Here is a 26,633-nt window from a genome sequence, read left to right as displayed (position 1 = left end):
AGCCTTCCTGCTCCCCTGATGCTGCTTGGCCTGCTGTGTTCATCCAGCTCTACACCTTGTTATATCAGAGTTGTATTTCAGTTCATTCATGGGGTATGGGCACTCCTGTAAGCATTTATTCCCCAGGCCTTAATGCCCTTGAGCAATTCATATACTTAGATTCATGGGAATGTGGGCATCACAGGCTGGTCCAGCATTTATTGCCCCGTCCCTAGTTGCCCCTTGAGAACGTGGGCGTGAGCTGCCTTCTTGAACCGCTGCAGTCCACCTACTGTAGGTAGACCCACAATTCCCTGAGGGAGGGGAATTCCAGGATTTTGAAGCAACGACAGCGAAGGAACGGCGATATATTTCCAAGTCAGGATGGTGAGTGGCTAGGTGGGGAATTTGCAGGTAATGGTGTTCCCAAGTATATTGCACCATTTAGGGAGGGAAATTTTGCCTGATCTTTACCCGTAATATTGCCTGACCAATGTGGTTGACCCTTAACTGCTTGACATCATCCAGGAACAAAACAGCCCCCTTGATTGGCACCATATGCACTCCCTCCACCACCGACGCTCAGTAGCAGCAGTGTGTACTATCTACAAGATACGCTGCAGAAATTCACCAAAGATCCTCAGACAGCACCTTCCAAACCCACGACCACCTCCATCTAGAAGGACAAGGGCAGCAGATACATGGGAACACCACCCCCTGCAGGATCCCCTCCAAGCCACTCGCCTTCCTGACTTGGAAATGTACTGAAGCTGGGTCAAGGTTGTTGGAATTCCCTGCCTAATGGCATTATGGGTATCCCTACATCCCAAGGATTGCAGTGGTTCAAGAAAGCAGTTTACCATTGCCTTCTTCAGGGCAAATAAGGATAGGCAATAACAGGCCTGCCAGTAGTGCCCATAACTCATGAATGAATCAGAGAAAAGTTTCATGGTCAAACATTGTTGAAAATTGTTTTAATTTCAGATTTAACATTCTTCCAGCTACCCTGGTGGGATTGAACCCCACGTGTTCAGAGCATAATGCTGGCATTCTGTGTTATTCTTCCAGTGAAGTTACCCAACTGGCTCACTAATGTCCTTCAGGGAAGGAAACTGCCATCCTCACCTGGTCTGACCTACATGTGACTCCAGACCCACAGCAAAGTGGTTGACTCTTAACTGCCCTCTGGGCAATTAGGGACAGGCAATAAATGCTAGCCTAGCCAGTGATGCCCACATCCCATGCGCTGCCCTTTGGAGATGATTTTGTAAGATTGCTGCCCATGCCTATTTGGTGTACAAAGTCCTGTGATAATGTCCAGCTAGTGATGCCCACATCCTGTGAATGGGTAAAAACGGAAGGAAAAAGAAAAACACTCACAGCGACATTCCGGACTTGTTGCCCTGCAAACCAACGCAGTTGTTCCAATATGGCCTTGAAAACTTCAGTCTTGTAACTGGGAAGCTGGTCTACAGCCTGCTTCAATACACTGCCAATGTAGGACAGGGTACAGGCTGCCCCGAACAATATCCCTTCAAAACAATCAAGGAGCGTGCATAAAAAACAACTTGAGCATTTGTAATAGATAACACAGTGTGGAGCTGGAGGAACACAGCAGGCCAGGCCGCATTGGAGGAGCAGGAAAGCTGACGTTTTGGGTCAGGACCCTTCTTCAGATCCTTGAGCATTTATAAGGTGCCTTCAGTGTAGTAAGAAATCCCATAGTCCTTCCCAAGAGCAACTCTCAGACAATGCATGTCTCCAGGCCACCTTATGAGACATTAAACGTGGTGGCTTACAGCTGAGTCAAAGGGATAGAGTTACCTCCAGCCTCTTAAAGAGGGAGGTGGAGAGGCAGCATGGCTTAAGGAGGTTATTCCAGAGCTTAAGGTCTAGGTAGTGCTTAAGACAGAGACACCAAGGAGAGGGGCGATGAAAATTGAGGATGCTCAAGATAGAATTGGAGGTGACCTGATGCCTCGAAGGGTTGTGGGGCTGGAGGAGATCATGAGGATGAGGAGGAGAGGCCACAGAGGGTTGCAGACACAAAAGAAGAGTTTTAGAATCAATTGGGAGCCATTGGAGGCCAGCGAGTGTCTATGTGATTCACTGTTGGGGAATGGGACTGATCCAATTCAAAACCATCCAGCTGGGAGGCATCCTCTTTGGCACCCTGTGCAGCGGGAAAGGAAAACTCGTCGATCCAGAATTTTCAGTTTGCTTTAATTCAATTCAACGTGGCTTCATAGGAGTGGCAGCATAGAAGGAGGCCAGCTCTTCAACCAGTAACTGTCTGCTATAACAGCTCCTGTATACCCCCTACATTCATTTAGGTATCTTCCCTTTGCAGGTACCTACATTAGTAATTACAGAGAACTCATTCCCCACAAAAGGCAGTAAATGCTGGAGATCAACTCAAGTTTTCACAACGGGAATCAATAGGTTTCTTTGTTGGGTCGGCGAATCAAATATAGCAAGCTATGAATTGGGAGCAGAGATTGGCCAATCAGCCTCTCAGCAAAATAATTGATGATCTGTTTCATAGAATCCCTACAGTGTGGAAACAAGCCCTTCGGCCCAACAAGTCCACACTGACCCTCAGAGCATCCCACCCAGACCCCTCCCCCTATAAACTCACCTAATCTACACATCCCTGGACACTATGGGGCAATTTCCCATGTCCAATCCACCTAGCCTGCACATCTTTGGACTGTGGGAGGAAACCCAGACAGACACAAGAAGAATATGCAAACTCCACACAGACAGTTGTCCAAGGGTGGAATTGAACCTGGGTCCCTGGTGCTGTGAGGCAGCAATGTTAACCACTGAGCCATCATGCCACCCTTTTTAATTTCATTTTTAATTTCATATTCCCATCTATCCTTAATAACCCTTCATTCTCCAGCCTATCCACCTCCAACTTAAAAATATGCAGTGATCTCACCTCTACCACCTTCTGAGACAGACAGTTCCAAAGTTGCATACCCTTCCAAGAGAAAACAATTTCTCCTCGTCTCTATCCCAGAAGGGCAATTCTTAAATTTTAAATTATGTCCCTTTAGTTCTGGACTGACCCACAATGGGAAACACCCTTTTCACTTTCACCTTGTCAAGATCATTCAGGATCTTACACACTGCAAGATATGTTCTCCCTTGACTCTTCCAAAATCCAGTGCAAACGAACGGAGCCCATCCAACTCTCGCTTATAAGACATGCAGGTATCAATCTAAAAATGTCCTCTGAGCCACCTTCCTGTATTTATGTTCTTCCTGAAATAAGGAGACTAAAACTGCGCACAGTAATCACAATGTAGTCTTCTCAGTGCCCTACTAAACTGAAGCCTCACTTTTAGATTCAATTCCTCTCATAGTCAAGGATAGCATTACATTGACTTTCCTAATGACTTGCTGTACCTGACTCACACAATACAGCCTTGATCTTCTGCACGTTGAAATTCTGCAGTCGTTCTCTGTTTAAGTAGAACTCTGCCTTCCTATTCTCTCTGTTAAAGTGAACAACTTTTCATTTTCCTACATTATACTCCATCTGCCAGATTTTTGCCCACTCCCTCACTCTATCTATATCAGTCTGCAACCTCCTTATAAAAACCGAAAGAGCTGAGGATGCTGTAAATCAGGAACAAAAACAGAAGTTGCTGGAAAAGCTCAGCAGGCCTGGCAGCATCTATGAAGGAAAAAAACAGAGTTAAAAAACAGAGACCTTTCCTCACCAGACCCAAAACGTTAACTCTGTTTTTCCCTTCACAGATACTGCCAGACCTGCTGAGCTTTTCCAGCAACTTTGTTTTTGCAACCTCCTTATGTTTTCTACACTACACGTTTTCCAATCTACCTTTATGTCATCTGCTACCATGCCTTCACTCCCTTCATCTAAGACATTGATGTAAATTGCAAAAAGTTCAGTTTCCAAAACCTTGCAGAATGTCACTCATCACATCATCATATATGTATACTCTCTGTTTTCTATCAGCCAGCCAATCTTCCATCCAAATTACCCACTGCACCATGAACTCATACTTTGCACAACAACCTTTTAGGGAGCAGCTTGTTGAGTGTCTTCTGGAAATCTAAGTCCAGGAGACATTGGGGTGTAGAGCGAAAGTGGGTAAAATCCCACATTGAGGTACAGATCAGCTGTGATAGATTTGGATGGGAGGCCAGTCTGGAGGAGCTGATGTGCCTGCAGCCATATGTAATGGGTCAGCACGGTGCCTCAGTGGTTAGCATTGCTGCCTCACAGTGCTAGGGACCCGGGTTTGATTCAAGCCTCGGGCAATTGTATGTACGGAGTTTGCACATTCTCCCTGTGTCTGCGTGGATTTCCTCCAGGTGCTCTGATTTCCTCCCACTGTCCAAACCTGTGCAGTTTAGGTGGATTGACTGTGTTAAAATGCCTGTAGCGTCCAGGGATGTGTAAGCTAGCCATGGGAAGTTACAGGAATAGAGTATGTTTGGGTGGGATGCTCTTAAGAGGGTCACGCAGACTCGAAGGGTCGAACAGCCTGCTTCTGCATTGGAAAGATTCTATGGTAATGTTCCTCTTTAATCATGTTAATTGAGATTTCTGTCTTCTGGCGATCATCACATTATTTTCAAACAAAAAGCTAAAAATTCATCTTGATTGATTCTACAATGTTTAATGATGGTCAGTGGGATATTTGACTCACTTATTCCTGCCAAGTATATGGTACCCTCCTGATACAACAGCATCAGGAGTAAACGGATGTTTGTCACGGGTTGGTGGGTCCAGGTCCATAATTTGAACAGGCCACACCTTCACTGCACCTTGAGGCGTGCTGGTACAGTTCTTTCCTAGTTCAGCATATACCTGACTCTGGAGACAACTTGCTGCAGCCGATTCAACCATCCTATGGTGTGGCTAAGTGAACCATTCAGTTGTATTGAAACTACCCTCCGTGGTTCAAGAAGAGGGGCAGCCCACTGGGCAATGAATGATAGCCAAGATCTACTGGCCTCAAAAGAAGACACGTTAAATAAATTGTGGCACCAAGGGAATCTAACCCAATGGGAAAATCAAAGGTCGAACCAACTTTAGAAGGTTGCAGTGTCAGTGGTCTCTGTAACAGAATTATGGGTCCCTAACACCGAACCCCTCTCCCACCCGACCGTACCAATAAAATCATTGCGTACAGACAGTGCCACCTTCACTTACCGGTATCATTGTGGCAGCTAAAATTCATCTCAGGAATATGAGCTGGAGCCAAGATTATTGGGTACAACGTGTTCTTCATTCTCATTTCGATGCCTGTACAGACCCAAGAGAGTGCGAGATGGTGAACATGTCCTCTCCTTCTCTAACCACACTGCCGATGCCAATCTCAGAGGTCCCACTCTCTGGTTACCGTAGCCCACTCACCGCTAACAACGGTTAATGTTACAATTAATGATCTGCCCCAGTAGTTTAAATTGTGTGTTTTGGACAACAAACAATTCCATTCACTTTTTAAAAAATTCATTAATGGGATGAGGATATTGCTGACCAGGCAGCATTTATTGTCCAGCCCTAAATGCCCAGAGGGCAGTTGAGAGTCAACCACATTGCAGTAGGTCTGCAGTCACATGTAGGCCAGACCAGGTAAGGATGGCAGTTTCCTTCCCTAAAGGACATTAGTGAACCAGATGGGTTTTTTTCCCAATATTCAGCAATGTCTTCACTTTTAATTCCAGATATTTTTATTGGATTTGAATTCCACCATCTGCCATGGCAGGATTTGAACTGGGATCCCTGGAAATATTACCAGGGTCTCTGGATTAACAATTCAGTGATAATGCCACTAGGCCATCACCTCCCCAACTCAGCTCAGCTGAGCGCAACAGCCAGATCCTATCTCATTACATTGTGGAAAGGAGAGAGGGTGGTTTATTGGCCTCTCTGCAGTTTTAATCTTACCTACTTCGGTGTTGCCAACCACAAGCCTGGCATCCGGGTGCCTGCCCTTTAAGACCAACAGTTCCTTCAGGGTTGTCGGTTGTATCCAGGTGACACGCTCCCCTTTAAAGATCAGTGTGTGCTGAGGTGATTTCTGAGGTAACTGCAAAACAAAGCTGATCTAGTTAGCCATGTTCGTTGTTCCTCTCCGGGAATTTGCTCATTGAATACGCCCAAAGTTTGCTCATTTAGGCCCAAATGTCCATCTATAAACTTGCATTGGAATTGGGGGCATGGTGAGAGCAGGATTTTAGCACTGCAGATCTGTAAGGCCAAGACTGTGTTTCTGAAGGACAGCAACATGGTACCATGAGGGTGATCACTGGTCACAAAGGCCACTCTTCACATGGTCAAACACAATGCTTAATGTTTTGTTTCGTTTCAGACAATTGCCAGGAGGAAAGATGTGGTCAGTTACTAGGTAAAGTCACCATAGTAACAGAGGACCAGAGTGCTGTCTCGAACTGGTGTGAGTTTACCCCTGAGGGCCAACACATGGTAAGGCGATAGCCCAGTGGTATTATCGCTGGGCTGTTACCAGAGACCCAGATAATGCTCTGGGGTTCAGGTTCAAATCCCACCACAGCAGATCATAATTTGAATTCAATAAAAAATATCTGGAGTTAAGAAGAAACCATGAATCCATTATTAGGGGAAAAACCCATCTGATTCACTAATGTCCATTAGGGAAAGAAACTGCCTTCCTTACCTACATGTGACTCCAGACCCACAGCAATGTGGTTTACTCTTAACTGCCCTCTGGGCAATTAGGGATGGGCAATAAATGCTGCCTGGCCAGCAACACCCTCATCCTGGGAATGAATAAAGGATGCCAGCCAAGCAACTGAGAGGGTGACCTTCATAATAAACTCAGCCAAAGAATAAAATACAGGAACAGGCCCTTCAGCCCACCAAGACTATGCCAACATATGATGCCTTTCTAAACTGAAAACCTTTTGCTTCGACATGGTCCATATCACTCTATTCTCTAACTTATTTATATATCAGTCAAGATGCTTCTCAAACTTTCTTATTGGATCGGTCTCCAGTGCTTTCCAGGCACTTCCCACCCTCTGTGTGAAAAACCTGTCTCTCACATCTCCTTTAATCTTAACCCCTTTTACCTTAAACCAATGTCCCCTAGTAATTGACATTTTTGCCCTGGGAAAAGGGCTCTAATTATCCATTCTATCCATTCCTTTCATAATTTAGTTCTATCTTCTATCTGGTCGCCCCCTCATTCTGCATTGTTTAACTGGAAACAAACCACATTTGTCCAATCTCTAATATTGTACTCTGACACCATCCAAACCAGACAACATCATGGTGTTGGAGCAAATTACTGCAGATGCTGGAATCTGTACTGGAAACAAAAAAAATGCTGGAGATCACAGTGGGTCAGACAGCATCCATGGAGAAAGAGCAAGCTAATGTTTTGAGTCTAGATGACACTTCCTCAGACCCTCTAGTGTCATCTAGACATGAAACATTAGCTTGCTGTCTCTCCATGGATGGTGCCTAACTGGCTGTAATCTCCAGCATTTTTTGTTTACACCCTTCCACTGCTACCTTCTGCCTTCTATAACTAAGCCAGTTCTGTATCCGTCTTACCAACTCACCACAAATCCCATGCGACCTCATCTTTTGTATCGGCCTGCCATGAGGGACCTTGTCAGAGGCCTTGCTAAAGCCCATACAAATAACATCTACCACCCTGCACCTGTTAATCATCTTTGTTACTTAAAAGCTGAATGGACACGACCTTTCTCGCACTAAGCCAGTGTGAGAATACAAACCCATGTTGTTGGTGTTACTCTGCATTCCAACCAACTGAGCTAACTGGAATGGTCAGTTGTTAAAGCTCCAGGGGTCTTGCCAATATTTAACTGAAGCAAGTTTCAGTTGATCCAGTACTTGAAATCAGATAGACAGTCTGATAACTTAGCAAAAGTGAAGGACACACAACAGGTAAAAGTCATCTCTATATTTTTTTTCCCTTATTCATTCACGGGATGAGGGCGTTGCTGGCTAGGCAGCATTTATTGCCCATCCCTAATTGCCCTGACAAAAGTTACAAGTCAACCATATTGCCGTGGGTCTGGAGTCACATGTAGGCTACACCAGGTAAGGATGGCAGTTTCCTTCCCTAAAAGACATTAGCGAACCAGGTGGGTTTTTCCCCAAAAATCAACAATGGTCATCATTAGCCTCTTAATTCCAGATATTTATTGACTTCAAATTCCATCATCTGCCATTAGGGGGATTTGAACCCAGGTCCCTGGGAACATTACCTCAGACTCTGGATTAACAGTCTAGGAATAATACCACTAGGCCATCACCTCCCCTAAATAGCAATCCCAGATGCTGCTAGCAAAGGGCAGCTTTTAGATGAGAATTAGGAATAGGCAAATGATAAATTCTTTGGGGGACATTTGAAGTGATGGTGTGGGAGGTGGAAGAGATTAGGTTAGTATAAATGGTACCAGGCAAGGGCATGTCTAGTTAGTTGGGTGAGAATGGAGAAATGCTGGAGGAGGATGCTGTGTCCAACCGTAAGCACGAGAATATAAACTTAACATGATTTGCAAATGAAGCAAGGGCTATGTGAGAAAAGAATATTTTAACACAGCGAGTAGTTAGGGTATGGAAATTTGGTGGAGGCAGGTTCAGTTGAGACATTCAAGAGGAACCTGGATGGTTACTTGGATAGAAATGGTGTGCAAGGGAAGGGGATGGGGAAAAGGCAAGAGATTGGCTCTGGGTAATGTCGCTTGTTTGAAGAGCTGGTGCCAGCACGATGGGCTGAATGGTCTGCGTTCTGACAATTCTGTGATCCTGTGCATCAAAGACCACAGCTGGAATAAGATCTGAGATTCTAAAGGAGGTGGAGGAGGTTTCAGAGATAGGGAACAGCGAGGCGATGAGTGCGATTTAAAAGCAAGGGCGAAACAAGTGCATTTCTGGGTGGAGATCTAATCTGGTCACCCAAGGTGAGGGGGAATAGTTAATCCGGAATGATACGCTTCAGCAATAGGCACGTCCTTCTGTAATAGAAATGTCACATTTGTACCTACCAGGAACTCTGGCGGGAAAATCGGCTCCTGAGTGGGATCCAGAGGTTTAAACTCTGATGGTTCAAAAAGCCTGGGTGACATCTGTAACAAAGAACAAATGTTTAGTTGTCACTTCCGGAATATACTTTGACAAATGAACCTGATGCTCCTCGGTCCTAAATTCTAGGGTTGGCCCATTGCTGGCCAGTTAAGTGCCTGATGGACACATTTAATTCTGCGGACAGGATTTCTATCACCAATGTTAAATTTCAGCTACTGTAACTCCATTGTATGTACACATGTAAACATGCTGCACGTACACACTTCAGAAGAATTACTCAGAAGCACACGCAGATGAAAAATCACAGAAGTAGCACCAGGAATATGCCTTCAATGAAGTCCAGGTATACTTACCCCAGGTGGATTAGCTCCAAACTGTCCATTGCAGCAGCCATTTTCTGTCCCATTCTGACCGCAGCAGTTTGATGGCTAAAAAGGGAAAAAAAATCATACATTCGGTTTACAAATCCTCATCCCAACCGTTAGTGGCTCAGTGGTGTTAGCACTGCTGCCCTTACAGTGCCAGGAATTTGGGTTCAGCTCCAGCCTTTTGTGACTGTATGTGTGGAGTATGGATATGCAGAGGGATCTGGGTGTGCAGGTCCACAGATCACTGAAGGTGACAGCGCAGGTAGATAAGGTAGTGAAAAAGGCTTATGGCATGCTTGGCTTCATTGGAAAGGGCATTGAGTATAAGGATAAATAAGTTATGCTGCAGCTTTATAGAACTTTAATTAGGCTATGCTTGGAATATTATGTACAGTTTGGTCACCAAAGGATATGGATGCTTTGGAGAGGGTACAGAAAAGGTTTACCAGGATGTTGCCTGGTATGGGGGATTTTAGCTATGAAGAAAGGTTGGACAGACTGGGTTTGTTTTCACTGGAATGTGGGAGGTTGAGGGGCGACCGGATAGAAGTTTATAAGATTGTGAATGGCATGGGTAGAGTGGAAAGTATGAGGCTTTTTCCCAGGGTAGATGGGTCAACTACTCGGGGACACAGGTTCAAGGTGCGAGGGGGGATGTTTAAAAGAGATGTGCAAGGCAAGTTTTTCACACAAAGGGTGGTGAGTGCCTGGAACGAGCTGTCAGAGGAGGTGGTGGAAGCAGACACTATAGCAGTATTCAAGAAACACCCGGACGATAACATGAATACTACAGGAATAGAGGGATACGGATCCTATAAGTGATGACAGTTTTAGTATGAAAGGGCAAAATGTGTCTGCGCAGGCTTGGAGGGCCGAAGGGTCTGCTTCTGTGCTGTACTGTTCTTTGTTCTTTGCACATTCTCCCCGTGTCTGCATGGGTTTCCTCCGGGCGCTCCGGTTTCCTCCCACAGCCCAGAGATGTGCAGGCTAGGTGGATTGGCCATGCTAAATTGCCCGTAGTGTCCAGGGATGTGTGAGTTAAGCGGATTAGCCATGGGAAATGGGATAGTGGGGTGGATCTGGGTGGGAAGCTCTTCGGTGTGGACTTGCTGGGCTGAATGGCCTGTTTCCACATTGCTGATGTTTACCGCCTTATGAAACTGAGATGGAATCGTGATCAGTGCCAAACTCTAATGGAGGTTGGGACGCAGTGGGACTTCTTTCTTCACATTTTCATCTGCTTAGCACCCGTGGGAAAGACTGGGATGAACTGAGGTTAGCTGCTGTTGCCCAAAAAGGAATACTCCCAGGTATTCTTCCCCTTGTGTGACAGGCAAAAGGCAGGGAACTGACTCAGAACTTAATTGAACAAGCCCACCCTAATTTAACCCTTTAAGTGCCAATACTTAATATAAAGCATACATTTTCTTTAATCATTCACGGGATGAGGCCGTCGCTGGCTAGGCAGCATTTATTGCCCATCCCTAATTGCCCAGAGGGTGGTTAAGAGTCAACCACATTGTTGTGAGTCTGGAGTCACATGTAGGCCAGATCAGGTAAGGTTGGCAGTTTCCTTCCCTAGAGGACATTTATTGTAAAATCTACGTATTATTTCATCTAACATAACATCAACTTTAATTCACTTCATTTAACTTCACTTGATCTCACTGCACTTAATCCACATTTAACCCTAATTCTAACTTTAACTATAATTTTGGCTAGAATCAAGTACAACCCAATTTAAGTGAAGTGGCCAAATTTGTTCTGCATGAAGGTGTTGCCTCGTGGTTCTTTGCTCTCTCTGAAGATTAGTTTCTTTTAATTTCAAAAATATACTTTATTCATAAAAAAAAATTTTGTATACATACATTGTCACACATGCAGCTCGGTTCTGTACAGTAGCATATCAAGGAAACAGACAAACATCGGAGTTTGATTCTATCCAAACAAACCAAAGGTATCTCTTACACATACAATACTACAACTGCATGCATTTGAGGCACTGGGGTGGCCCGATAACTGAGCGGAGCCCCATTTAACTTCAGCAGGAAGACGTCAGACAGAGTCATTCCCCCCCTGCACCTTGGCAACAGCTGCCCTAAGCTTTAGTGCATCCCTCAGCACGCAGTCCTGGACTTTGGAATGTGCCCAGTCTGTAACACTCAGTCAGGGTCAACTCCTTGCCCTGGAAGACCAACAAGTTTCAGGCAGACTAATGAGCATCTTTCACTGAGTTGATGGTCCCCCAGGTGCAGTCGGTGTTTGGCTCAGTGTGCGTACCGGGGAACAGACCGTAGAGCACAGAGTCCCGCATCACAGAGCTGCTCGGGATGAACCTCAACACAAACTACTGCATCAGGGCACACACATTTTTTTTTCCAATATGGTCTGGAGGCTCCTTCTCCTCTGAGAAAAGAAATTCCTTTGTTCTGTAAAATGTGCTACTTTCCAGAAAATCTCTGGCGCTCAGCCAATGAATTGATCAAAGCCTGATCACAGCATTCAATGGGGAAGGCAACGGCCTAGTGGTATTATCCCCGGACTGTCAATCCAGAGACCCAGATAATGTCCTGGGGACCTGGGTTCAAATCCCACCTCAGCAGGTGGTGGAATTTGAATTGAATAAAATATCTGGAATTAAGAATCTAATGATGACCACGAATCCATTGTCGATTGTCAGGAAAAACCCACCCTGTTCACTAATATCCTTTAGGGAAGGAAACTGCTGGCCTGACCTACATGTGACTCCAGACCCACAGCAATGTGGTTGACTCTGAACTGCCCTCTAGGCAATTAGGAATGGGCAATAAATGTTTCTTAGCCAGTGATGCCCTCATCTTGTGAATGAATAAAGGAATCCCAGCCAATGGGGTTTACTGGTAAACAACTTCCAGATGTTTACACTAAGCCATAAGCAGTGACATGCTGTGTGCCATATAAGGTAGTAGTGGTGCCAGTGTGTCTAGCTATCACTGTGAAACCTGCCTCATATACATGTAAATTTACATTGGAAGATGCATTTATGCATTGGATGAAGTGCACACATTGCGAATGCAGATGAAAAACCGCAGAAGTAGCACCAGGAGACTGACTTTACGACATTCAGATATACTAACCCCGAGATGATTAGCTGCAAACTGCCCCTTACAGCAGCCATTTTGTTTCCCACTCTGACCACAGCAGCTCGATGGCTGAAAAGAAGAAAAAGAAACAAGACTTATTTGGTCGACACAGGAAACTGAAGATTTTTTTTCCCAAAGAAAGTACAACACAGGAACAGGCCCTTCGGCCCTTCACGCCTGTACCGACATGCTGCCCATCACAACTAAAACCCCCTCCCCTTCCGGGGACCGTATCCCTCTATTCCCATCCTATTCATATATTTGTCAAGACGCCCTTTAAAAGTCACTATAGTATCTGTTTTCACTACCTCCCCCGGCAGCGAGTTCCAGGCGCCCACCACCCTCTGTGTAAAAAACTTGCCTCGTCCATCACCTTTAAACCTTGCCCCTCGCACCTTAAACCCTTGGCCCCTGGTAACTGACTCTTCCACCCTGGGAAAAAGCTTCTAACTGTCCACTCTGTCCATGCCCTTCATAGTCTTGTAGACCTCTATCAGGTCGCCCCTCCCAACCTCCATTGTTCCAGTGAGAACAACCCAATTTTCTCCAATCTCTCCTCATAGCTATTGCCCTCCATACTAGGCAACATCCTGGTAAATCTTTTCTGTACCCTCTCCAAAGCCACCACCAACCTTCTGGTAGTGTGGCGACCAGAATTGAATATTCAACATTTCAAATATGGCCTAACTAATGTTCTATAAAGCTGCAACATTACCTGCCAAATTTTTAAACTCAATGCCCCGGCCGATGAAGGCAAGCATGCCGTATGCCTTGTTGACTACTTTCTCCATCTGCATTGCCACTTTCAGTGACCTGTGTACCTGTACACCCAGATCCCTCTGCCTATCAGTACTCTTAAGGAAGCTGCCATTCACTGTATAAAATCAGATCACGACAGTTTTAACTGAGGTTAGAGTTTAAACTAGCTTGTCCAGAATTCCCAGCATGCTTGATTATAGCTGTTAGTCATTTCCACTATTGGCCACCTGATCCCACTACTATGTTGAACTGGGGCTTGCACAGCCCTTAACCCAGTAGATGTGTGGGAGAGGCACAGGTGATGCTTATCGACTTCCCAAGGTCCTACTGGATTAACATAAGAAACAGTGGTAGGCTATATAGACCATCAAGCCTGCTCTGCCATTCAGGGACAATAGCTGATTGTCAGCTTTGACTCCACTTTCCTACCACCTCCTCAACCCTTTTCATTGACCAAAACTGTGTCTATTTTATCGTTAAGTATACTCAAAGATGCTACATTCACAAGCCTTTGGGGACGGGAATTCCAAAGATTCACCATCTTCTGAAGAAATTCCACCTCATCTCAGGCCTTATTCTGAAACTGTGCCCCATTGTCCTACATTCCCTGACCGATAATACTTCCCCTTTACAGGCCCTTCATAATATTGACGGTTTCACTGACACAAGTCTTTCATTCTTCAAAGTCCCAATTTACCCACAGTAATCAGATTCTTATCGAACAAGTCTTTATCCCAGAGAGCCATCAAATGAACCTTTACTGCTCTGCCTCCAGTGTAAGTCACTCCAAAGCCTTGTATTATCATACAAAGAGCAAAGAACAAAGAACAAAGAAAATTACAGCACAGGAACAGGCCCTTCGGCCCTCCGAGCCTGCGCCGATCCAGATCCTCTATCTAAACCTGTCGCCTACTTTCCAAGGATCTGTATTCCTCTGCTCCCTGCCCATTCATGTATCTGTCTAGATACATCTTAAATGACGCTATCGTGCACGCCTCTACCACCTCCGCTGGCAACACGTTCCAGGCACCCACCACCCTCTGCGTAAATAACTTTCCACGCATATCTCCCTTAAACTTTTCCCCTCTCACCTTGAAATCGTGACCTCTAGTAATTGAGTCCCCCACTCTGGGAAAAAGCTTCTTGCTATCCACCATGTCTATACCTCTCATGATTTTGTAGACCTCAATCAGGTCCCCCCCTTCAACCTCCGTCTTTCTAATGTAAATAATCCTAATCTACTCAACTTCTGTTCATAGCTAGCGCCTCCATACCAGGCAACATCCTGGTGAAAATAGCAGTTCCTTGTTCTTGTATTCCAATTCCCTTGCAAGAAACCATGTTTTCTTGTTTTCAGCGGGAGCAGCGCGAGCTAGAGTGCCGACGGGAAGGTAACGTTTTTTTTTTCTCCAGTATTAAAAACTTACCTCGTGCAGCAGAGGCTCTCTTGTTTTCAGCGGCGGGTGTGTGGAGAGAACATGAGCTAGGAAAGAACTGATATATTCAGGCATTGGCTAAACCGGAAACATTACACGTGTAATGTCTCCCACCCATTCTCCTCCTCTAACCAAAAAAAAGACTGTGTGGAGGGCCGGTAAGGCAAGGCGTTTTTTTATTCTTCTGGCAATCTAGAGTAGAGGGAATGGAAGCTAGGGCAGTTGCATGCTCCTCTTGCGGGATGTGGGAGGTAAGGGTCACTGCTGGTGTCCCCTCTGACTTCACTTGCGAGAAGTGCATCCAACTCCAGCTCCTCACAAACCGCATTAGGGAACTGGAGCTGGAGCTGGATGAACTCCGGATCATTCGGGAGGCTGAGGGGGTGATAGAGAGGAGTTATTAGGAGGTCGTCACACCCAAGGTACAGGGAAAAGGTAGCTGGGTGACTGTCAGGAGGGGGAAAGGGAATAGGAAGACAGTACAGGGATCCCCTGTGGCCCTTCCCCTCAATAATAAGTATATCGTTTTGGATACTGTTGGCGAGGACGACCTACCAGGGGAAGGCCATAGCGGACAGGTCTCTGGCACTGAGCCTGACCCTGTGGCACAGAAGGGCAGGGGGGAGAATAGGAGAGCAATTGTAGTGGGGGATTCAATAGTAAGAGGCACAGACAGGTGGTTCTGTGGACACGAACGAGACGAACGGATGGTATGTTGCCTCCCGGGTACCAGGGTGTGTGACGTCTCGGATTGTGTCTTCAAGATCCTTAAGGGGGAGGGTGAGCAACCAGCAGTCGTGGTACACATCGGTACCAATGACATAGGTAAAAAAAGGACTGAGAATGTGAAAAACGAGTACAGGGAGTTAGGTTGGAAGCTGAAGTCCAGGACAAACAGGGTAGTTATCTCTGGATTACTACCAGTGCCATGTGATAACGAGGTAAGAAATAGGGAGAGAGTGCAGCTAACCATGTGGCTACAGGGCTGGTGTAGGAGGGAGGACTTCCATTATGTGGATAATTGGAGCACATTCTGGGGAAGGTGGGACCTGTACAGTAAGGACGGGTTGCAACTGAACCGGAAGGGCACAAATATCCTGGGAGGGAGGTTTGCTAGAGCTATACAGGATGGTTTAAACTAGATTGGCAGGGGCTGGGGAACCGGATTTGTAATTCAGAGGATGAGGTATTCAGCCTTCCAACAGACACAACAGGGAGTGAGGTTGTTAATAAAGAAATGTGGTCGATGGAGCGTAATTGTGGACACATAGATGGTTTCAGGTGTGTATACTTCAATGCTAGAAGTATCAGAAATAATGCGGATAAACTTAGAGCATGGGTCAGTACTTGGAACTACGATGTTGTGGCCATGACAGAAACTTGTGTAACTCAGGGACAGGAATGGTTGTTGGAAGTTCCAGGATTTAGATGCTTTAAAAGAAATAGGGAGGGTGGTAAAAGAGGCGGGGGAGTGGCATTGCTAGTCAGGGCTAGCCGAGCAGTTACTGAAAGGCAGTTCGAGAATGATATGTCTACAGAGTCAGTTTGGGTTGAGGTCCAGGACAAGAAAGGAGCAGTCACTTTGTTGGGGTTTTTTTACAGACCCCCCAATAGTTGCAGAGAAGTGGAGGAGCGGATTGGGAGGCAGCTACTGGAAAGGTGCAAAAGTCACAGGGTTGTAGTCATGGGTGACTTTAACTTTCCAAATATTGATTGGAAACTTTTTAGTTGTAATAGTTTAGATGGAGCGGATTTTGCCCAGTGCGTTCAGGAAGGATTCCTGACACAGTATGTTGATGGAGCAACATGAGGAGAGGTCACTTTGGATTTGGTGCTTGGCAATGAACTGGGCCAAGTGTTAGATCTGTTGGTAGGAGAGCATTTTGGCGGTAGCAATCATAACTCTGTTACTTTTACAATAGCCATGGAAAAAGATAGGTACATACAGCAGGGTAAGGTTTATAATTGGGGGAAGGGTAATTACAATTCTGTTAGGCAAGAACTGGGTAACATAAAATGGGAACAGATGCAGTCAGGGAAGAGCACTATTGAAATGTGGAGATTGTTTAAGGAATGCATACTGCGTGTTCTCGATATGTTTGTCCCTAGCAGGCAGGGAAGATGCGGTCGAGTGAGGGAGCCTTGGTTCTCAAGAGAGGTCGAACGTCTGGTTAAGAGGAAGAAGGATGCTTATGTAAGGTTTAGGAAACAAGGAACGGAAAAGGCTCTAGAGGGATACAAGTTATCCAGGAAGGAGCTGAAGAAAGAGCTTAGGAGGGCTATAAGGGGGAATGAGAAAACCTTGGCAGATAGGATCAAGGAAAACTCCAAGCCTTTTTACACGTACGTGAGGAATAAGAGAATGACCAGAGAAAGGGTAGGGCTGATCAAGAATTGTAAAGGGAATTTGTGCATGGAGCCTAAAGAGATAGGAGAGGTCCTTAATGAATACTTTTCTTCGGTATTCACTACTGAGAGGGACCTAGTTGTAGAGGAGGACAGTGTGAAACAGGCTGGTCGGCTAGAGGAGGTCGATGTTAGTAAGTAAGATGTGCTAGGAATTATGAGGAAGTTGAAGATAGATAAGTCCCCTGGGCCTGATGGGATTTATCCAAGGATTCTATGGGAAGCGAGGGAAGAGATCGCAGGGCCTTTGGCGATGATCTTTTCATCCTCACTGTTCACGGGTAAGTGCCGGAAGATTGGAGAGAGGCAAACGTCATTATATTGTTCAAAAAAAGGAATAGGGATAACCCCGGAAATTACAGGCCAGTTAGTCTTACATCAGTGGTGGGCAAATTATTGGAAAGGGCTCTGAGAGATAGGATTTATGATCACTTGATAGGCACAGTTTGATTCGTGATAGCTAGCATGGATTTGAGAGGGGTAGGTCATGCCTCACAAACCTTATTGAATTCTTTGAAGAGGTGACCAAACATGGGATGAAGGTAGAGCAGTGGATATGGTATACATGGATTTAAGTAAGGCGTTTGATAAGGTTCCCCATGGTAGGCTCATGCAGAAGGTAAGGAGGTATGGGATAGGGGGAAATGTGGCAGATTGGATTCAGAATTGGCTGACCCTTAGAAGACAAAGGGCGGTAGTGGATGGAAAATTTTCAACATGGTGCTCAGTTACAAGTGGCATATCACAAGGATCTGTCCTGGGTCCTGTTCTATTTGTGATTTTTGTAAATGATTTGGATGAAGGAGTGGAAGGGTGGATAAGCAAGTTCGCGGACGATACAAAGGTGGGTCGCGTTGTGGACAGTGCGGAGGGCTGTTCTAGGTTACAAAGGGACATTGATAGGATGCAGAGCTGGGCTGAGAAGTGGCAAATGGAGTTTAACCCTGAAAAGTGTGAGGTGATTCATTTTGGAAGGACAAACTTGAAGGCAGAATACAGGGTTAACGGAAAGATTCTTGGCAGTGTGGAGGAGCAGAGGGATCTTGGGGTTCATGTTCACAGTTCCCTGAAAGCTGCCACCCAGGTGGATAGAGTTGTTAAGAAGGCGTATGGTGTGTTAGCTTTCATTAATAGAGGGATTGAGTTCAAGAGCCGTGAAGTTATGCTTCAGCTATACAAAACCCTGGTTCGGCCACATCTGGAGTATTGTGTCCAGTTCTGGTCACCTCATTACAGGAAAGATGTGGAAGTGTTGGAAAAGGTGCAGAGGAGATTTACCAGGATGTTGCCTGGAATGGAGGGAAGGTCTTACGAGGAAAGGTTGAGAGAGCTAGGGCTTTTCTCTTTAGAACGACGAAGGATGAGAGGTGACTTGATAGAGGTGTACAAAATGATCAGAGGTAATAGATAGAATAGACAGCAGAGACATTTTCCTCGGGTGGAGGTAGCTATTACAAGGGAGGACAAGTAGATATAGGGGAGATGTCAGAGGCAGGTCCTTTACTTAGAGAGTGGTAGGAGCATGGAATGCATTGCCGGAGAGGGTAGTGGAGTCGGCCTCATTAGGGGCATTTACGCAGCTATTAGATAGGCATATGGATGATAGTTTAATGTAGGGGTGGAGGTTAGCTGGACCTTAGGATTTGGATAAAAGTTCAGCACAACATCGTGGGCCGAAGGGTCAGTACTGTGCTGTACTGTTCTATGTTCTATGTTCTATGTTCTATGTTCTAAACACCAATAACTTATTTGCTTTCCTCATGCTCACCAGACCTACATGCTAATTTGTTGTGTTCCTTGTATATTTGCAAGTTTCAGACTTTTAAACAAAAAATTCTGTTTTTCTATCAATATGACCAAAGTGAATAACTTGCCACCTCTCTATTTTATACTTCCTCTGTCATTTTGTTGCCAATTCACCTCATCTGTTTATATCTTGTGTTTTCCTCATTGCTTGCATTCCCAACTATCAGCAAACTTTGATGCATTACTCTCTATCTCTCTGTTTAAGTCATTGATTTAGGGTGTAAAAAGCTGAGGCCCCAGCACTGATCATTGCAGCACTCCAATCATCATGGGCCACCTTCAAAATGTCACATTTATCCTTACTCTCTACTTGTTGCCCATTAGCCAGTCCTCTATCTATGTTAGTATTTCACCCTCAATCCCATTAGACTTGATTTGCTTACTAACATTTTTAAAGTCTCACTTTATTGAATGCCTTGCTACATAAGAGAGATCCAAAGTGTTTTTTGTTTCTGAAGAAGGTCCCGACCCAAAAACTTTCCTACTCCTCTGATGCTGCCTGACCTGCTGTGTTCCTCCAGCTCCACACTGTGTTGTCTCTGACTCCAGCATCGGCAGTTCTTGCTAGCTCTTAGTTTAACTCCTTGTTGGTTCAATAAGGTATTTTCCCAAGACATGATCAGGATAATTTTCTACAAACTCGCCTCTAGATTACCTTTGTCAATTTAATTGTTCATGTCTATATAATGCCACCACCAATATTACTTGCCTTTGTTATAGGCGCTGATATTTATGTCTCTCCATAGATGCTACCAGACCTGTTGAGTTTCTCCAGCAATTATCCAGGCTTGTTTCAGATTTCCAGCATTTGCAGCATTTCGCTTTTATTTCTTGCTTAATGATTCATGCAATGCTAAAATTACAGTTAGGGGGCCTATAAACTATTCCCATCAGCATTTTCTGACCCTTGCTACTCCTAATCTCTCCATACTGATTTCACTTTCTGATTCCCTGAGTCAAGATTACTTTGTTTGATCATTTATTATCAAGGCCACTCATCCTCCTTCTCTATTTTATCTGGCTCTTCAAAATGTTGTGTAACTCCAAGTAGTTACTTCCCAACCTTTGTTCCCTTGTAACCATGTCTCTGAATGGAGATTAGATTTGAAATATTTATGTCTATTACCTATTTTATGACAGATGTTCCATGCATTCAGATAAAGTGATTTCAATTTTATGTTTTTATGACTATTTCCTGCTTATTCACTGATGCACGGTTATCTTTAATGTCCAATCCTACCTCACGCAACTTGTATTTTCTGGCATTTATATATGTTTTCACTGCCTTAACTTTCATTTTTGAATTTCTAAATCTCCATCCCTGTGAACCCTCCTCCAAATCTGTTGTTTTAAAGGAAATTTATTCTAATCTGATCATAATTTTTAGTGTACACTTCTGTTTGGATGTTCTGTCCCTTATTATCATACTCTGATTATCATTACCCTGCACTATTGCATTGCCCTTATTCTGTCATTTTTCCAAACTCCACTCTTGTGAACATTCACCCGGCATTATTCAGTTTAAATCCTTCACCACAACCCAGATATGCTATATCCCAGAAAACTGGTGCCAGCAAGATGTGGTGAAGACTGTCTCAACAGTACAATTCCCTCTTGCCCCAGTATGCGCGCCAGTGCTTGGGAATCCCAACTCATTCTTCCTTCCTCAATCTTTGAGCCACATATTCCACCCTGAATTTATTTACCCTATGCCATTTGGCTTTTAACATGGGCAGTCATCCACAGTCATAGAGTCAGAGAGTTATACACAATGGAAATAGATCCTTTGGTCCAAACCATCCATGTCAACCAGATATCTAGTCAATTGATCTAGTCCTATTTGCCAGCATTTGGCCCTCTGAACCCTTCCTATTCATATACCAATCCAGATGTCTTTTAAATGTTGTAATTGTACCCACCTCCACCACCTCTTCTGACAGCTTCCTCCATATACGTACCATCCTTTGCATAAAATGTTGCCCCTCAGGTCTCTTTTAAACCTCTCCCCTCTTCCTTAAACCCATGCCCTCTAGTTTTGGACTCCCCCAACCTAGGAAAAAGACCTTGGCTATTCACCCTATCCAGGCCCCTCATGATTTTAGAAACTTCCATAAGGTCACAAGGTCACTCCTCAGCCTCCAACTCTCCAGGGAAAAAGCCCCAGCCTATTTATCCTCTACCTGTAGATCAAACCCTCCAACCCTGGCAACATTTGTACCGTTTCAAGTTAAACAACATCTTTCCTATAGCACAGAGACTAGAATTGAACGCAGTATTCCAAAAGTGGCCTAACCAATGTCCTGTACAGCCACAGCATCATGTTCCAACCCCTAGACTCGATGCACTGACCAATAAAGGCATGCTTACCAGAGGTCTTCTTCACTACCTTGTCTACCTACAACTCCACTTTCAAGGACCTATGCACCTGCACCCCTAGATCACTTTGCTCGGCAACACTCTGCAGGATCTTACCATTAACTTTCCAAAATGCAGCACCTCACATTTTTCTAAATTAAACTCCATCTGCCGTTCCTTGGCCCATTGGGCCATCTGATCAGGGTTTCTGTTGTACACTGAGGTAACCTTCTTCGCTGTCCACGACATCACCAGGTTTGCTGTCATCTGCAAACTTACGAACCATAACTCCTACGTTCACACCCAAATCACTTATAAAAGATTTAACTTAATTTAACTGTTTCTTCATCTTGCCCTCAGCTGCTCATTCTCCCTCAGAAGAATCTCTTCCTTAGCCTTCCCTATGTCCGTGTTACCCACGGCAACAATGACAACTGGCCGTTTCCCCACCTACTCCAAATTTATCTCCAGTCTTGAGGAGATGTCCTTAGCCTGCCCCCTGGAGCAAATAACACACTGCCCCTTTCGAGTTCCCTGAAACAAGCATCTTCCGTTTTACACCAGCCAACTCAAATAGCTCCCAGCATCACACCACCATGGTGAGTTTGCTCACCCTCCCTGTAACCCCTGGTCTCAATCACGCACTGCCAGGACGTCGAAACACTGGAAAAATGCAAGAACGGAAGCCCCTTTGTTCCTACTTTCTGTCCGTCACACCTTCCCGTCCCTGATCACTGACTAATTCTGATGGAGCTAACCTGAGGCATGTCACTGCCTCGTGCAACATAGCGTAGTAAATGAAGCTGAGCATTTAGATTTCGGATTTAACATTTAAGGACGGTCACTTTTAGAGGTATTTCAGAATTGGTACATAGCCAAAAAAAATGGGAAAGTGTCCATTTTTGTGCTACTCCTCTAACAAATTGAAGACACTGACAAACTGAATTATGAGTGAAAAGCTATCAACTAATGATGGATTAGAAGAAGCACTGTAATTATACAATAATTAAACAGTAGGTAATTATTAATCGATATTGAATAAAGGCTCTTATTTTTATTAAATTGAATAGATACGTCTTATTAACTTTTTTGAAAATGGAGCTTGTCCACACCTTAAGAAAGCAAAAGAACAATGTGCCTTCACTTTCTTCTGAGCTAACACTGTCCTTGCATTAAGAAACAAAACACATTGACAAAAGAGAGACTGTCCATTCTAAAGCTAGGGTAGGCAACTTAAAAGACTTCATGTTTAAAGCAAATTAAAGCAAAGATTCAATTGGATTAACCATTCAACACATTATTAGCAGATTACATTTCAACAGCAAATTTTTAATTAAGGGAAGTTAATCTCAAAGGAGCTGCAAACTAAAGATTCTGAGTACTGTGATTGTCAAGAGTTCTCCAGACAATCTGGGAGCAGTGAGGCATGGCCTGCATCAGGATAGTAAAATGTAGGGTATGCAGGGTAGATTGATCTTAGTAGGATACTAGGTCAGCACAAAATTGTGGGCTGAAGGGCCTGTGCTGTGCTGTTCTATGTTCTATGTTCTATCAGTGTGAGAAGCTCAGATCAATCTGAAGCACGAATGTGCATTTTCAAGGAAAGTTAGCCAGGGATCTTCTGTCAGAATGAAAAATCCGAGGTGTTTTTCTCGAGTGAGGACGTTGTCTTAATTTGAGATGGATTTAAGATCCATTTTCACATCTGTCTTGTGTTTCCGAGAAATAAAACTTATTGTCTTTAGTTATTTCAGCAACCTTATTTTGCTGGCTCATACTTAACATAAGGATATTATTCAGAGTCCAAGAGTTGCCTGATGCTATATCTCTGTCGAACTTGAAACATCTGAACTATTTATCTTGATGGGGAACATTTGCCACTTCTAATTGGGCGAGCTCAATGAAGTTGAACTGATCCAATTTAGGCTTCTAAAACCTTGAGTGCCTATGATGCACCTGTATCTCAGAATCCAGCTCGTCAAATTGGAGCAAAGTTCCTCAAATTCCCCTTACCACAGATGATGTTATTGTAAATCACACTGTTATCCACTGACTCCCATATACTACAGCCACAAGCCAGAAGACCACTACCCTTATTGTGTTTTATTGATATTCATACTATTTATTTTATTGATTAATATTACTTAGCTTTCAAATGTAGAAATATCCCACAATAATGATTTTATAGTCATATTAAAGTAGTTAAGCTATAGTTTAATACAATCTTTACACTATACTGGCTAAGCAGGCTATGGACTGGTGTAAATTTAGCGTAGTTTTGGTAGTACAGACCTGATGGGCCAAAGTGTCTCTTCTGTACTATGATTCTATGAAACCTATACCAGTCAGTGATGTGACTACATTTTCTCTTTCGCATTCACATGGTTTTGTGCTTCGTGTTTTGGCTGCACAGTCTCACTGCACAGGAAGCTGTCAGGAAAACGTACTCACAGCAATTTGAATTCCCTTACTTTAGCAAAGGTGCTGAAGCCCTCGAGGATGGCTCTGTACCCTGTACATCGACACAGGTTTCCTGTAAGCACACAAGAACAGGCAAATTATCTGAGTGATTTCCATCTGATTGACAACACGTATGGCAAAGACCAAAATAATGAACCATAAACACACAATTGTGACCAATACCACCTCTAGAATTGCAAACCTGCATTTCTAGATATGCCTTTCCCAAGCTCAGGACTTCTCAAGGGTTCACAGCCACAGAAACACTTTTGAAACATGGTCACAGTTATAATATTGGCAATGTGATGTCCACAGCAAGTTGTCAGAGGGAAGCAGTCAGACTAGGTTGGTTGAGGCATCAAGTTTTTGAGTTGTTTGATGCGTGAGACATGGCTGTAAGGGAATTAAGGAATGAATTTTTCATCGTTGAATTCACTGGAATGTTCCAAGAGTGTTGTAGACCCTATGTTTCCTCATCATTACCCCATCCGCAGCCAAATTTTATTATAAGGTAAGTTTCTAATCCACTGTGCTCCCCATGAGAGCCTCACTCTGGAGTAAATTGCATCTGAGGATCAGCTACACCAGTGGTAACCCCATCTCTACTTCATAGTTTCTTCAAGCACAGGTTCCCCTACTGGGTAAGACAGTGAATTATCCCCTTTGTATTGATGGCATTCACCCAGCGTAATTGACCTTGCATGAGCCTGGCAGGGATTGGTGGGCTATTCCACTGAATGTAGCATCACAGGTCTATTTCCAGCCATGGGGGTGATGTTGTGGGGGTGGATGGGTAGAGGAAGGGGTCAGAGTGAAAGAAATAAGAGCGAGTGAGGGCAACCCTTTCCAGAGTTCTATGAACGTTCCCTCTGAGCCAAATGGGGTTCTGGGTATAACAGGGTAGTATCAGCAAGAGCGAGCATACCACCCCACCAACATCTGCATCGAGAGCATCATCCTCCACCATTTCCACCACCTACAATCCGACCCCATCAATCTCAAAGAGAGATTTGCCTCCCCACCTCTATTTGCCTTTCGTAGGGACCGCTCACTCCACAACTCCCTTGTCCGCCCCACACTCCCCACTAACCCCACTGCCCCCGGCACTTTCCCTGCAACTGCAGGGGGTGTGATACGCCTGCCCCTACACCTCCCCCCTTACCCCCATTCAAGGCCCAAAGCAAACTTTCCAATTCAGACAGGGGTTGACCTGTACATCCTCCAACCTGGTCTACTGTATCTGTTGCTCCTGATGTGGTCTACTCTACATCGGTGAGACCAAGCGCAGAGTCAGTGACAGATTCGTAGATTATCTGCGCTCTGTGCGCAATAATCAACAACACCTTCCTGTTGCTCACCATTTTAACTCCCCCTCTCTGGGAGACATGTCCATCCTGGGCCTCCTCCAGTGCCACAATGACGCCACACGCAAACTGGAGGAGCAGCACCTCATATTCCGCCTTGGGACCCTACACCCCAATGACCTGAATATAGAATTCACCAGTTTTAAAATCTCCCCACACCCCTGGCCTCAGCCCATATCCAACCCTCCCTCTCATCCCTGCATGCTTGACCTGACACAACCTGTCCATCTTCTCTCCCCACCTCTCCACCCCACCCTTCCCACTGACCAATCCCTAATACTCCTACATGCACCCTCCATTGCCATCCCACCTACCTTCCCCAGCCCCAACCTTCCTCCCTCTATTTCCCAGTTCCCTTCCCCCTTTCCAGTCCTGAGGAAGGGTCCTAATCTGAAATGTCAACTTTCCTGCTCCTCTAATGCTGCCTGGCCTGCTATGTTCCTCCAGCTCCACACTATGTTATCTCTAACTCCAGCATCAGCAGTTCTTACTATTTCCAAGCGACCATGAAACTGTTGGCTTGTTATTAAAAGCCCAATTGTTTCATTCACATCCTTTAGAATCCCTACAGTACAGAAGCAGGTCATTTGAGCATCCCACCCAGACCACCCCTTCCTTGTAACCCCACATTTCCCACCGCTAACCCACCTAGCCTGCACATCCCTGAACACTTTGGGGCAATTTAGCATGGTCAAACCACTAACCTGCGCATCTTTGGACTTTGGGAGGAAATCAGAGCACCCAGAGAAGACCCATGCAGGTACAGAGAGAATGTGTAAACTCCACACAGTCACCCAAGGGTGGAATTGAACCCGGGTCCCTGGCGCTGTTAGGCAGCAGTGCTGACCACTAAGCAACTGTGCTGCCCAAGAAAGAACAAGAGCCCAACTGGCCTCAATGTGAGACTAGCCTCCCTCCCCAGTGTGGTTGATTAGCCTTTGCATAGCTCCTGATTTGTTCAGTTGTATCACAACGATGTATGATGGCAGTCGGTGACAAGTGGTGTTCCGCAAGGGCCAGTGTTGGGACCACAACTTTTCACTTTATACATTAATGATCCAGATGAAGGAACTCTGGGCATTCTGGCTAAGTTTGCAGATGATACAAAGATAGGTGGAGGGTCTGGTAGTATTGAGGAGGCAGGGAGGCTGCAGAAGGATTTGGACAGGTTAGGAGAGTGGGCAAAGAAGGGGCAGATGGAGTACAACGTGGGAAAGTGTGAGGTCATGCACTTTGGTAAGCAGAATAAAAGCAAGACAACAAGGTGTAGAGCTGGATGAACATAGCAGGCCAAGCAGCATCATAGGAGCAGAGAGGCTGACGTTTCGGGCCTAGACCCTTCACCAGAAAAGGGGGAGGGGAAGGGGGCTCTGAAATAAATAGGGAGAGAGTGGGAGGCGGATAGAAGATGGATAGAGGAGAGGATAGGTGGAGAGGAAACAAACAGGTCGAAGAGGCGGGGATGGGGCCAGTAAAGGTGAGTGTAGGTGGGG

The 26,633-nt window shown here is 45.0% G+C and overlaps 1 protein-coding gene across 1 annotated transcript in view; it reads right to left on the bottom strand.

The window, feature by feature from the left end:
• LOC109913754 (xanthine dehydrogenase/oxidase) overlaps positions 1 to 26,633 on the bottom strand; it is a 193,491-nt gene that overhangs the window by 130,743 nt on the left and 36,115 nt on the right. Inside the window, 7 exon segments of the mRNA XM_048596660.1 lie at positions 1,360 to 1,511; positions 5,174 to 5,266; positions 5,912 to 6,053; positions 9,025 to 9,105; positions 9,418 to 9,492; positions 12,549 to 12,623; positions 23,788 to 23,849. Coding sequence (XP_048452617.1) covers positions 1,360 to 1,511; positions 5,174 to 5,266; positions 5,912 to 6,053; positions 9,025 to 9,105; positions 9,418 to 9,492; positions 12,549 to 12,623; positions 23,788 to 23,849 — 680 coding nt within the window.

Source organism: Rhincodon typus, chromosome 5 (assembly GCF_021869965.1).
Source record: "Rhincodon typus isolate 14 chromosome 5, sRhiTyp1.1, whole genome shotgun sequence".
Lineage (NCBI taxonomy): Eukaryota > Metazoa > Chordata > Chondrichthyes > Orectolobiformes > Rhincodontidae > Rhincodon > Rhincodon typus.
Note: the sequence above shows the minus strand (reverse complement) of the source record. Positions and strands in the feature narration are given on the sequence as shown.